The sequence below is a fragment of the Sphaerodactylus townsendi genome, linkage group LG14 (assembly GCF_021028975.2).
Source record: "Sphaerodactylus townsendi isolate TG3544 linkage group LG14, MPM_Stown_v2.3, whole genome shotgun sequence".
NCBI lineage: Eukaryota > Metazoa > Chordata > Lepidosauria > Squamata > Sphaerodactylidae > Sphaerodactylus > Sphaerodactylus townsendi.
In genome coordinates, this window is record NC_059438.1 from 7,820,788 (window position 1) to 7,833,921 (window position 13,134).

The 13,134-nt window shown below is 43.5% G+C and overlaps 1 protein-coding gene across 2 annotated transcripts; it reads left to right on the top strand.

The window, feature by feature from the left end:
- The first annotated feature begins 2,741 nt into the window (after positions 1 to 2,741).
- HERPUD1 (homocysteine inducible ER protein with ubiquitin like domain 1) lies at positions 2,742 to 12,672 on the top strand. Of its 2 annotated transcripts, none has more exons than XM_048516089.1 (8): positions 2,742 to 2,973; positions 5,790 to 5,867; positions 6,088 to 6,162; positions 7,157 to 7,284; positions 8,105 to 8,212; positions 8,499 to 8,843; positions 9,674 to 9,770; positions 10,903 to 12,672. In XM_048516089.1, exons 1-8 carry the CDS (start codon positions 2,800 to 2,802, stop codon positions 11,059 to 11,061), a joined length of 1,164 nt encoding a protein of 387 aa, XP_048372046.1. In that variant the 5' UTR covers positions 2,742 to 2,799; the 3' UTR covers positions 11,062 to 12,672. The 2 variants fall into 2 exon arrangements, with proteins under 2 accessions (XP_048372046.1, XP_048372047.1); XM_048516090.1 differs by having other exon boundaries at positions 10,906 to 12,672.
- Positions 12,673 to 13,134: the final 462 nt, after the last annotated feature.

Below are 13,134 nucleotides of genomic sequence, written 5' to 3' on the forward strand. Positions count from 1 at the left end.
TTCATCTAGGCATACTATGTCATATACCAGGTGGTATCTCCTCCAATTAATACATCTCTATATGGTCATTTCCTGTAATTAATATTTGGTTCTTGTTAGTTGTCCACCCTTTGTTAGTTTCTTCATGATATATATCCATGCACCTGCCACGTCTTTGGTTCCCTTATCTTACTGTGAAGACACCATCATATTTTACCCCTTCATCCAAATGGCACAGGATCTTAGCCTCCTATAAGCGGGTACCTCTTGGCACAAGAACCTAGGTTTTCCTGACCCACTCCCCTGCTTTGAAGACACTATCCCAAGCTTGCTAGGGGCCCTCTTATCAGCAGGTGTCTGTTTTGGCACAAGAATTCATGTTCCATTACTGTTTATGACTATTGAAACCAGGCTTCAGAAGCATCTTAGAAAAAGCCTTAAGAAGCTTCTGAATGGAGTTTCTGCTTAATAGCACCTACTGATTAGGGTCTAGAGAAGCAAGCTGTTTTAGCTATTTTACACTTTAAACTGAGAGAATAACATTTATAGCAGGATTCATTACACATGAAGCATTAGGATACATATATTATTGAACAATGAGTTAGATTAACATATCTCTTTAAGTTTCTTATTTATTTAGCTAACAATATATAAAAGCATTCAAATACATACAAACATGATTATAAACTACTACTATCATCACCACATCACCCTATTATTCCCCCCTCTAACCCCTTGACCTTTCTTCTTCTGCTAGCTCATTATTTTAGCACGCAGGTGTGCTTTTAATTGGCATATGATAAGAAATACACAAGCCAAATGGAATATACTAAGCATCATGCTCCCAGCTCTCTTTGGATTCCATCCAACTCTGGACAGTGCTTCTCAACCTCATTATATTCAAGTGTAGATTCTATACATGAACTTTATATTCAGAGTTCACCTACTAAATCTTGTGATTCTGTGAAAGGTATATTCTTTGTGACTTCTAAATCCCATATTTGTGCACTAAAATATGTTTATGTGTGTAGATAACTTAATATAGTCTTATACCTTATGAAAACACCTAAAGATACCTTCTTTTATAACTTATAAAGGCAATCATTGTCATTGTCCCGTGTATACTTATGCTTATAAAAGTAATACCTCTTTGGTATATGTAAAAGCAACATTTTTACCTCTCACACACACTTTCTCCCATTTGACAATCCCAGCAAACTACATTATTTTGTTTTCCTTTTAATAGGTGCTTCAGATTCAAACATATTAGTATCTTGTCATTTACTTGCTTATTGGTTGATGTTATTGTATTTTGTAATCTGCTTGCTAATCGACCAGATAGATTTTATGTATTGTCGAAGGCTTGGAATCACTTGGGTGCTGTGTGGAATCACTTGGGTGCTGTGTGGTTTCCGGGCTGTATGGCCGTGTTCTAGCAGCATTCTCTCCTGACGTTTTGCCTGCATCTGTGGCTGGCATCTTCAAAGGATCTTCTGAAGATGATCCTCTGAAGAAGCCAGCCACAGATGCAGGCGAAATGTCAGGAGAGAATGCTGCTAGAACACAGCCATACAGCCCGGAAACCACACAGCACCCAAATAGATTTTATTATGCTTGTGATCCACCTTGAGTCCCTGACAGAAGGCAGACTATAAAAAAGCAGTCGACATCTGATTGATTTCATGACCCCCAGTAATGAAGTCATTTTTCCATCTCTACCTGAACTGTTGTCTTAATTTCTAGTGGTACTCTAATGAGGCAAACAGCAGCTTGGTAGAGTGGTTCTGGAGGGTTTTCCGGGCTGTGTGGCCGTGATCTGGTAGATTTTGTTCCTAACATTTCGCCTGCATCTGTGGCTGGCATCTTCAGAGGTGTATCACAGAGAAAAGTCTGTTTCTCACTGTGTCTAAGTGAGAAGGGAAAGTTTAGTGTGGTAAAGCTTGGTAGAGCTTTTTCAGGTCAGAAACAAAGCCTGGGGAAATAGGAAGGCTTAAATCCTTTTTGTCCCATCTGCCCCCATGAATGGGTCTGATTTGTTTAAGGCAGGAGGAAGCTGGCAGCTTGTTCACAGAACTTTCACAACCAGCCTGTTCTGCTTCCAACACTACGTGTATTGTAAGTTTTTATGCCATCTTGTTATTAACTGGTTTTTAATGTTTGCATCTTGTATTGCTTTTATCATCTTATATTTCATATATATATGTAGGCTGCCTCGAGTCCCTTGGGAGATTGGCAGGATAGAAATGTAAAATATAAACAAATACATAAATAAGCAAGCCTTTTCAAAGCGAAAGAACGTTACCTCTCTGATAGGCTCGGCTGAGCAAAGGGTATCATCTACAGAACTGGGACCCAATGAGGATATCTTATCAGTTTTCGTGGGATTTCTGGAGTGAAGAGGCGGGTGGAAGTCTTCTCATGCAGGACTACTTACCTGCCATCAGTGGGCGTGTTCATATACCTGAGCTACTGAGCCTAAACCCCATAGAATTGGATGGGACATGCACGGCCGGGAGCTGCTCCTTTGATCCCCCCTCCCCGATCAGCTGTTCTTTGCTGTTCCCTCTCAGAGTGACAGTTTCCTTGGCCGCGCCCCTCCGCCTCCGCCCCAATAGAGCCCTATCACTCGTCCAGCAGGCGGATCCTGATAGGCCCACGTAGGGTATCCGTCGCATCGACGGCCAATCAATTGAAGCCACAGCGTCGCCTCGCGCAGGAAGAGAGGCGGGTCCGGGCGTCTGCGAGGCTATAAAGGGAGGCATCGGCCGAGGCGCGGCGGTTGCAAGTCTCCGTTGGGGGAAATTGACAAGCGCGGCGGCTATGGAGAAAGCGATGGCGGAGCGCGGTCGGGATCAAGGCGAGACGGCCTCCGGCGTCACCCTCATCGTCAAGAGCCCCGCGCAGCGCCACCCGGACCTGCTTCTGCCCGCTCAGCGCTCCTGGAGCGTCCGGCGCCTTAAGGCGGAGCTCCGACGCCTCCATCCGGACGCGCCGGTGAGCCCACGAACTCTCTCCCCGTCCCTCCTAACGCCCCTGGCCTATGGATGCTCCTTCTAATGCCCCCACCCATGGGCTTATCTAATAGAGCCTCTCTTTTCGGGAGCAGTCTATCTTTGATGCGAGGTGGGGCAGACACCGCAGTTTGAGCGGGGCGGGGCTCGGGGCGGTCGCCTCCGTATATACGTTGGGCGTTGGGATGCTCATGTTTAGGATCGTCGCTCTCTGCACTGATTCCCCTTTCTGGGAAGGCACCGTGGCAAGTAAGGGGTGGAGCCTAATGGCACAGGGCTCGGTGATTGGGCGCGCCGGTGGCAGCTGTTGCGACTTCAGGGGTGGGACCTGGGGGTTGTGGGATGATAGATGTGAAGGTATGGCAGCTTTTCCTACCTGCGAGGTAGGCTTGGGTAGGGGTGACCATCTGAAGGTCAATCAGTGAACATATGGATTGAACCAGCATTGTGGGGCCTGGATTTGTTTGTCCTACGAAGTTAGTTTTGTATAAACAACAAGTTTGCTTAGCTACAAAGATGGTTGTCATCTACCACTTCTTTCCCAAGGAATAGGCTGCTGGGGGTTGTGTTTGGTCAACAACAACAAGCTTTCATTGGCATGCAGAACAGGACAAGGGTTGTGTTTGGTCGTTTTTGTGCATAACATTGCCTCTTTGGTGCTGTGGATTAATTTGGGTGAAAGTTCTCTGCAGGAGCTTAGGTCATGACTGCCTTTCTGATCATTACTCATTTGCAAAGAGCTAACTTAATGCATCCCTGCTCATATTTTGTGATCCTTCAGCACCCGTGACTTTGTGTGAGATGTCAGGGAAAAGTCCTTTCCACGTCAGTGAGCAGGATTATGTAACCTGCCGAAGTCTGAGTGCTCTCCGACTGGCCATCCTGTTCTAAGAGATTAAACTGCTTCGGACAGGGTGTGCCCAATGGAGTGATGTAATGCTTTTGGCCTCTTGCAGATGTTGATATATTGGTGGTGGAAAGAGCTGCCGAGTCGCAGCCAATTTAGGAGCATCCCACAAGGTTTTCAAGGCAGGAAATTGTCAGACATGGTGTACTGTTGCCTGCCTCTGTGTAGCAATCCTGGATCATCTTGATAGTCTCCTTTCCAAGTACTAATGAGAGCCTGCATAGCTTCCAAAGTCTGATGCAATCTCACTAGCTTGGGCCTTGATATATTATCACTGGCTATTGGTTGCTCTATTTTTTTTCCCCACTCAGTTCTGCTCGGGAAAAGTTAACACCTTAAGTAATGATGACAGTGTATCCCTGTACACATAAGTTACAGGTTTTCATATCAAGTTTTTAAAACATATGTAGGGGTATGTATACATGTCAGAAGAGAGCTACCAAGGATAGTGGTGAAGAATGGTGGACTCTAATCTGGAAATCTGGGCTCTATTCCCTTCTTTTCTGCATGAAGACTGCTGGGTGACCTTGAGCCAGTCACAGTTCTCTCAGAACTCTCTCAGCCCATGTGGAGGCCGGCCGGCAGACCACCTCTGAATGTCTCTTGCCTTAATGAGTGTGGGGTCACCTAGCTGTGACTTGATGGCAAAAAATATTTCAGAATGAAGAGTTGCACTGGAGCACTTGTGAACATTCCGTGAGACAAGTCCAAAAGCAGTTGGAGAGTGATAGATAGTTGTGTGTCTCGTGTGGGAAAAGGGACAACTGAAAAGGGTAAAGTTGTGGAAGAGTCTTTGGTATACCAGAGAAAGGTATCATTCAGTCTGCAAGAAAATGACTATCTGTAAGGCTGAATACACTCAAACGAAATCGGCTTTATAAAAAAGGAACAAACTTTATTGATCTGTTATCGCCATAGCTACAGGGTGCTGGAACTGAGGGTTCTTGCCCCCAGTTCCAGTAGTCAATATTGTGCTTTTATATCTGCTTTATTTCCAGTGTGTGTCATGATTTAAAGACATATGAGCTGATTACCCACTCAGGCTGTTCCCTGCTCTTGAGTGAAAAGAAGAAATGCTTTGGAACTAGAAATTCTGCCCCGGCACGCCTCCTCTCTGTGCACCACAAAGAGGAAGTTTGTTGGGACAAGTTTTCTACCCGCACTTCTGGTTCCACTGCATGCTTATTCCTAAAGTTCCAGACAAAAGAGCAATCAGTCCAGCCAAAATGGATATGAGAGATTTCCAACCCATTGAGGCAAGGTGAAATTTGAGTTCAGAACTTGTGTTGTGTCTTGTGAAGTTTCTTGATGGACAGTAAAGGATGCAAGCACCGAGTCATTACTGACCCATAAAGCGATGTCTCATCACAACATTTACTAGGCAGAGTCTGTTTACAGGATGGTTTGTCATTGCCTTCCCCAGTGGCCTACACTTTACCCCCAGCAAGCTGGGTACTCATTTTACCAACCTCAGAAGGATGGAAGGCTGAATTAACCTTGACCTGTCTGTCAAAAACCAACTTCTGTCGGGATTGAACTCAAATTGTGAGCACAGCTTAAACTGCCCTACTTCAGCTTAGCACTCTGCACCACGGGCTCTGCATTTTGCCTTTTGGTGATGGCAAAAAAACAGTATCGTAGCTGTCACTTCAGCATTCCATCTGGCCTTCATTTTAGAAAACCCAGGCAAGTCATAAATACAATTACTATGCTTATCTGTCCTTAAAGACCTCAGATTGATAGAGGAAAGATGGAGCACCAGAGCATCCAATAAACAAGCCCTCCAATTGTATTTTCTTGGTGTAAAGATAATGTGATCATTAAGAGGCAATACTAAGATGTGCATATTCAGAATGGTACTTGACCACTGTGATTTCTCTCTCTTTTTAAAGCCGGAAGACTCTCAGCGGCTGATTTATTCTGGGAAACTGTTGCCTGACCATCTCTGCTTGCAAGAGGCGCTTGTCAAGGTACTTAACATAACATGGGAATACTGCTTCTAATAAATGTGCTATCATACACATAAAGTCAAGTAAATATAGGCTGCGTTCACGTGGCATGGGACATTGCACTGGACTGGGTTGTCTGCACAGGGAAATCCAGTTGTGAGTGATTGCTTAAGTACTATGAAGTGGGGGTACAGCTGCAGTCATCATAATTTTTATCCTGTTTCCTGGTCTTGTGTTTCAGCATGAGACGGTGCACGCTGTCCACTTGGTGTGCAACTCCAAGAATGTGCCATGTGTACAAGAAACTGATGGGAAGGTATGTTATTCAGATTTCTTGCCTGCCTGCCTGCCTTTATTTTTGTTTTATTTCATCAAACTTATATGCTGCTCTTTGTGTCGTCAAGGCTGTATGAGTTGTCAAGACACAGCTGACTTATGGTGATTTCATAGGGTTTTTAAGGCAGGAGACAATCAGAGGTAGTTTGCCATTGCCTGCCTCCATGTCATGACCCTGATATTCCTCGGAGGTCTCCCATCCAAATATTAATGAGGGCCAACGCTTTCAAAATTGTACTGAAATCTGATGATATCAGGCTAACCTGGGTCCTTTACCCTTTTACAATTATGCTTTAAATACTGAAGGAAATGGTGTAGCTGAAGCCTATCTAATGACCTTGCAGAGTCCTAGGGACAGGCTGTCAAGATTAAGCCTGTACCTAAGCCTGCATAGTGTCCTGGGAAGTGCAGTTCCATATAACACCCCTAGTATGTAGATATGGCACCTTGGAATCTTTATTTTTAACAGTCTAGGTTCAACAGCCATTGATAAACCAGCCCTCTTTGATTTCTTTGCTTTATTATTTGTTTAGAAACTATATATGCTGTTTTGAGTGGCTAGGGCAAATAAAACATTTGCATTCAACATTCATTGGCACAATGGTTTTTAAAGCATTTGTGTAATATCCATCAGGCTTGTTGGAACAGTGACGTGAGTTTGCAGTTGGAGAGTATGAGAGAATTAGTTGGAACTTGGAGCATGTCAGTTCTGTTGTTTCTACTGGTGCTCATTTAGATGTCTGCCCAGCTAGTTGATTCCTTAACAGTGCTTTCTCATTAAACTGCATCCTATGTTAGTCAGCTGTTACTGTGTGACTGGCCCCAAGAAGCACAGGCTGAATACTAGAGGAGATAAGTTCTTGTTGGTAGGGCAAGCCACCCTCTGCCCAGTCAGCAGTTAGAGTACTATTTCCTGGTCTTCCTGTTTGAGAATGGGTAATCTGGCACTCTGTAAAATGTATTTGCTTGTTTAGGTCGCTGAGGCCAAGAAAGAGTCAGCAACCAACAGCCAAGGTTCTCCTGTACTTTCCTCAGCCCACAATGGGATCCAAAGGAACACTTCTTGCAACCAGCCTTCTACAGCAGGGGATGCTGATAGTAGGTATGTATAGTACAGATACAGAACTTACAGTTCTTTTAGTCCTTAAATTATATACACTTGGCCATACAGGGAACTTGTTGTGAAACTACAGGGAGGTTTCTCTCAGTGGAACTGACTGCAGCTTAGTTAAATTCTTCTCTTGCAGCATAGAAAGCAATTGATTTAACAATGAATAGAATAGAATAGAATAGAATAGAATCTTTATTGGCCAAGTGTGATTGGACACACAAGGAATTTGTCTCCGGTGCATATGCTCTCAGTGTACATAAAAGAAAATACATTTGTCAAGAATCATAAGGTACAGCACTTAATGATTGTCATATAGGTCTAGTAAGCAATCAGGAAACAATCAATAGTAATAAAAACATAAAATGTAAAATCATAAAATAAAATGAAATGTCAGCACAGGCTATAGTCATACAGTCATAATTGGGAGGAGATGGGTAATAGGAATGATGAAAAAAGTAGTGCAGTAATTATATAATAAATATATAATAAATAGTTTGACATTATCGAGGGAATTATTTGTTTAACAGAGTGATGGCATTCGGGAAAAAACTGTTCTTATGTCTAGTTGGGGTATATAGGGATGGGGGTATATAGTGGTATGGGGTATATAGTGATGGGGTATATAGTGATGATTCACTATATAGTGATGGGGTATATAGTGATGGGGTATATAGTGATGATTCAATGGGGTATATAGTGATGATTCACTCTGCAGCCTTTCAGAAATCTTTGCATCTGTTTGGGAATTGGGGTGGCAGCAGTGGAGTAGTAGTGCTTCTCTTAATCAAATATCCTGTATCTCCTGTCTAAGGCCTCATCCCTTTCAAGGCATGAATCCTGGCTACCATTCGTACACCATGTACCACATGCTGCAGTTCTGGTCCCAACAGGTTTATGCAAGGCAGTACTACATGCAATAGTAAGTCTTCACTTTCTTCGGCTGTTAATAAAAAAGGCTGCATTAATGTTTGGTCATTTACTGAACTGAATTCAGTCCTGGAAAATCATTCAGTGTACCTTAGGGCTAATAAAGTTTTCTGAAATGCATTTTGAATATCCTCTTTCTGCTGACTTTGTGAACTGATATGTAGCTGGATGTGTGTGTGTGTGTGTAAGTATGTATATGTATGTGTATTTTCTGTGAACTGGGACTCAGCAAATTTTTGGTTTCCTAAGAAGTGCATTACTTTTTGCCTTTTATCCAGCGTAGCTGCCAATGCTGGTTTGAGTGAAATACCTCCTACACAAAGTACTCAGGAAATCCCAGTGGCCCCCGTTGCTGCTCCCGCTCCTCTCCCTGGTGCTTTTCCTGCCGAAAACCAGCCTGCCAATCAGAACGCCCCCCCTCAGGTGAACCCTGGAGTCAACCAAAATCTACGAATGAACGCACAGGGAGGTCCTCTGATGGAAGAGGATGAAGAAGGCAACCGTGACTGGCTGGACTACCTGTATTCAGCAACGCTGTTTTATGTGTTTGTCAACATTGTTTACTTCTACTCCAGCATGAGCAGGCTTCTCATGGTGATGGTGGGCACTCTTCTGATGTACTTGTAAGTATGGGCAGCAGTCTTTCCATGGTTCAGGTGTGTAGGGGGGTGGATCAGTTGTCCTGAGTGGCAGCCAAGTCTCATTATTTTTCCCCTTTGTACTATGTATAACACAGTGGCAGAGCTACAAGGGGGCATGGGATGCACCGGGCGCACACCTGGGGGCATGCGGGAAATCGCTCCAGGCCCCTTCCCCTTCCCCCGCTGTGCCCCCCACCCCCCTTCCCACACTTACCTTAGTTCTTTTCCTAGAACTTTTTCAGGCTGAAAAAAGCCCTGTTCACAGTACAGGCTAAAAACGGCCTGAGGAACTACAGTTCCCAGGAGACCTTGGGGCTTACAAGGTCTCCTGGGAATTATAGTTCCCATCAGGCCATTTTTAAGCCTGAACTGCAAACAGGCCTTTTTTTCAGCCTGAAAAGGTTCTAGGAAAAGGAAAGGAACTAAGGTAAAGGGGGGGACGGGGACGGAAAATATAGACTGCGCACCAGGCGCAGTTTGGCCCAGCTACACCTCTGGTATAACCCAATTTGGGGGTAAGGGGGGACATTCCCCTCTGGAGGCATCTCAGGGATCATGAAGACTATGCTGTGCCATGGCGAGGTTGGCTTCCAGGCAGAGTAGACAGATTCAAAGTAAGGCTGTTTCCCCTGGAGTTTTTGAATGCTGACGATGTTCTTATGAGAGATTCTAAGTGGGAGATACTACTGGAGGGACTGGAGAGGCTTTCTTATTCTATCCCATACTTGACAATCTTTATCTCAGAAAATACAGTTAATTTGAGCTCGTTTTAAAGCATGGAACCAATCAATACAAACATGTGTTCTTCTCAGGCACCGGATTGGATGGTTCTCTTTTAGGCGGAGGCCTGCTCAGAACAATATTCTCCCGCAAGCAGCTCTTAATCAAGACCAAAACAATAACTTACAGGTAAGATCCTGACTTGATATACTTTCAGTCATTAACATCTTTAGACTTTCTTTTTTGCTAATCTGCAGAGTTCAAAGTAATTTAACCGAACGTATCTTTACAAATTTTCATATAGAATTAAGTGGCGCTGAGTTTGGCAGAACTTGCTTCTTAAGCATGGCGAGGAATTGTCGTCTTTAAAAAATAATTATCTAGTGCTTAAAATTACCTGGGAAAGCTTGTCATTAGGATCATTTAAGCTGCTTGGTATGACAGAGACATTCAGGTTATGTGGACATATTGCATCAGCTGCTTGTTGTGGCTGGAAAACAGCAGGAGAGATTGCTCTAGTACTCCTGATGTTGCATAAGCAGAGATTTTCTCTAGTTTCTAAAGGAAAGCACAGAGTGGAATTAAAGCCAACCCAATTGTTGTCACAGTGCTTGCCTAAGGCCATAGTTTTGGTACAAAATGGATTTCATTCATGCAGACTGTGTGTGTGTGTGGTCGGTTATGTACTTGTAGTCTGTCCTGTGGTGAGCATACATTCCCTTCGAGGCTCATATTTTTAATTTTGATTGTGCTCATATTTTTTCCCATCCAGAACTCACTACAAGGCAAAACAGAGAAGCCCTGCGGCTTCCGAAACCTCTTTTAAGTGCAATATTTCCATTCTCTTCGCTGAAAAAAGTGAAGGTCTGTTGTGTGAGCTCAGCCCACTGCAGCTTTGCTTGCCCCTCCTGTCTTCCCCTGCCCACCTAGCAGCAGTTCCTCTCACACTTGGCCAGCAGTGTGCCCGAAAAGTGTGGGTTTTTTTAAGAGAAAAAAAGTTGCAGTCAGCAAGACACGCAGTGGTTGAGGGAAATGGCAGGTGGCTGCGCTGAGGAAGCTTTGCAGTTCAAGAATCCCCAGCTAGCACTGAAAACCACAGGAACAACCCACTATGAAGAAAAAAGCCACGGGATAAGCCCTGCGTGCATAATAGGCCTGTGTGTTATACCCATTTAAGTCTGTGGACATTGATGAAAGTTGCAAATATAGTTTATGTGAGATAAAATTCAGGGAAATCTGCAGTGCACAATTCTGGAGAATAGTCATAATTGATGATGCTAGGGAGCATCGTGGACTATTTTAAATCTTTCCTTTATATTAGCAGGAAGAAAATGTTGACGGGCGAGGTGAAATGGAGGGTCCTGAAGTTGTACCAGAGAGTGAACCACCAGCGCCTTCATTTATGAGCACATCCTGGCTGTTCTTCAAGTCTTTCTTTGCATCTCTCTTACCAGAGGGGCCTCCAGCTGTGGTCAACTAAATGGCTGCCTCTTACCTATACAGTATCCTGTTACTTCCACTGCCTGCTCTGCTGGAACAAGATAGAATGCCAACGTGGACATGTCAATGGCCAGCTGTCAGATAAAAGACAGTCATCTCTGTGTATTGACCAGCTGAAGTGCAACTGTCTGTGTACTCTAAACAATGATGCTATTCCAGAGGATCGGGGAATTTGTATGGTAAGACACTGAAAACAGAGGGCCTGCAGCATTACAGTACTTCATGTAAGTAAGCCTGTTAGTGGGCAGAGAGATGAAGAGAATTTGATTCCTTTTGGAATGTGTTTGTTCTTTACATTACACTAAGTGTAATATCCTTTGCAACCCGTGAATTGCTTGGTATGTATTATAACAATTTTACAGAGAAAATTTATGCTAGAAATGAAAAAAAAAAGACAGCACTTATCCCGAAGCAGTAGATTTACTCCTATAGCTCCGTTCTGCCATGCCTTCCTATGACAAAAAGTCTTTCTGCATCAGAAAGCTGTTCTCCATCAAAATACAGCTTAGTGGAAGGGATTCATAGGCTCCAATTTTGCAGAAGGAAGTTGTAATAGTCCAGTGCAATCAATATTCTTGTGTAAATAGTTTCCTGCAAAAGTTACCAATTGGCTAAGATAAAAGGTTGAGCTGGGAGCTGGTTTCATATCAAGATGAATTTTTCCTGCTGTTTACATTGCAGTGAAAATGTGATGTGAGCGTTCTTAGTGGCTGTGACCTTTTGAGATTCTGTATTATATCTAGTAAAGAAAACAGCCAGAGCATTTTCTGGCACATTACAAACTCAGCTGTCTGAACTGGAGGTTTGCGAAGAATCTTGTGAAGCATGGCTGGTTCCCCTTCAGTGGTTGGCCTTTTAGTTGAATCTCCACCTGTAAACCATTTCTAAATGGTTTTTGGGCATCCCATTCAAGAAGATGCTTTTGAAACCCTCCTGATTAAAATATTTTCATCAATAACTAATAGTGTTTTGTCCCAACTGTAATTAAACTAGACTTATTTGTGCAGTGGGTGATCAGATGCTGAAATGCCATGTGCACACCTTGAAACGCTGTGCTTCACTTCTCAGTGCAAGCTGCTTAACAGTGGCACTTGCCCAGTGCCTTTGGGCTCTGCGTGAACACTTTGGTGTTCCATTCTTTATCTTTTTGAGGCATTCTGAATTCTGACGCTTCTGTGCTGGTTGCCTCTTCAGTCTGTGCCTCCTTTCAGAACTCCATGAGTTTGCAATGTGAACCTTTCAGATCAGGGATGAAGGTATCCCAGGTTGTCTACATCAGGGGTGTCCAACTCTGGCCCTCCAGATGTTCATGGGCTATAATTCCCTACATTATTCTGGCAGGGGCTAATGGGAATCGTAGTCCATGTCCACCTAGAAGGCTAGAGTCGGACACCCTTGGTCCTCAAGAAGAATCATTTTCTTGTGTACATAGTCTGGCTTTTGGGTGAAGCTGAAATTCAGTTTTTCACTGTTGCTGCTTGTAAATGGTAAGCATCATGTATATTGTATATTCCAAACTTCTATATAGTTGACTACATAACTTCTCTTTTTCTTTTCCCGTGTGTTATCTATTAAACAAAGTTTAATAGCTGCTGGTTTGGTTTTATTTTGAAGCTCAGCATTGTCCTTTTTATTATGTTTTTAGACTGTCTGTCCCTTTTCAGCCTCAGGGTGGTTTCCAGTAAGACAATACATATGCAATTACACCATAAATACAACAAAACTTTAACAACTCAGTAAAATGAAATTAAAACACTACACGTTTATTTAAAACAAGATGGCAAAAACATCTGGCTTCCCCAGCTCAGATAAATCTTAAAAAGGGAGGGATAAAATGAAACAATTTAACAAAGGGGGTAGCCAATGATGCATTCTTGCTAACCTGGATAGCTTTAAAAGGAGCTTGGACAGATTTATGGAGCAGGAGTCGATGTATGGCTCCCAGTCTTGATCCTCCTTGATCTGAGACTGCAAATGCCTTAGCAGACCAGGTGCTCGGCAGCAGCAGCAGCAGCAGGCCACTGCTTTCACACCCTGCATGTGAGCTCCCAAA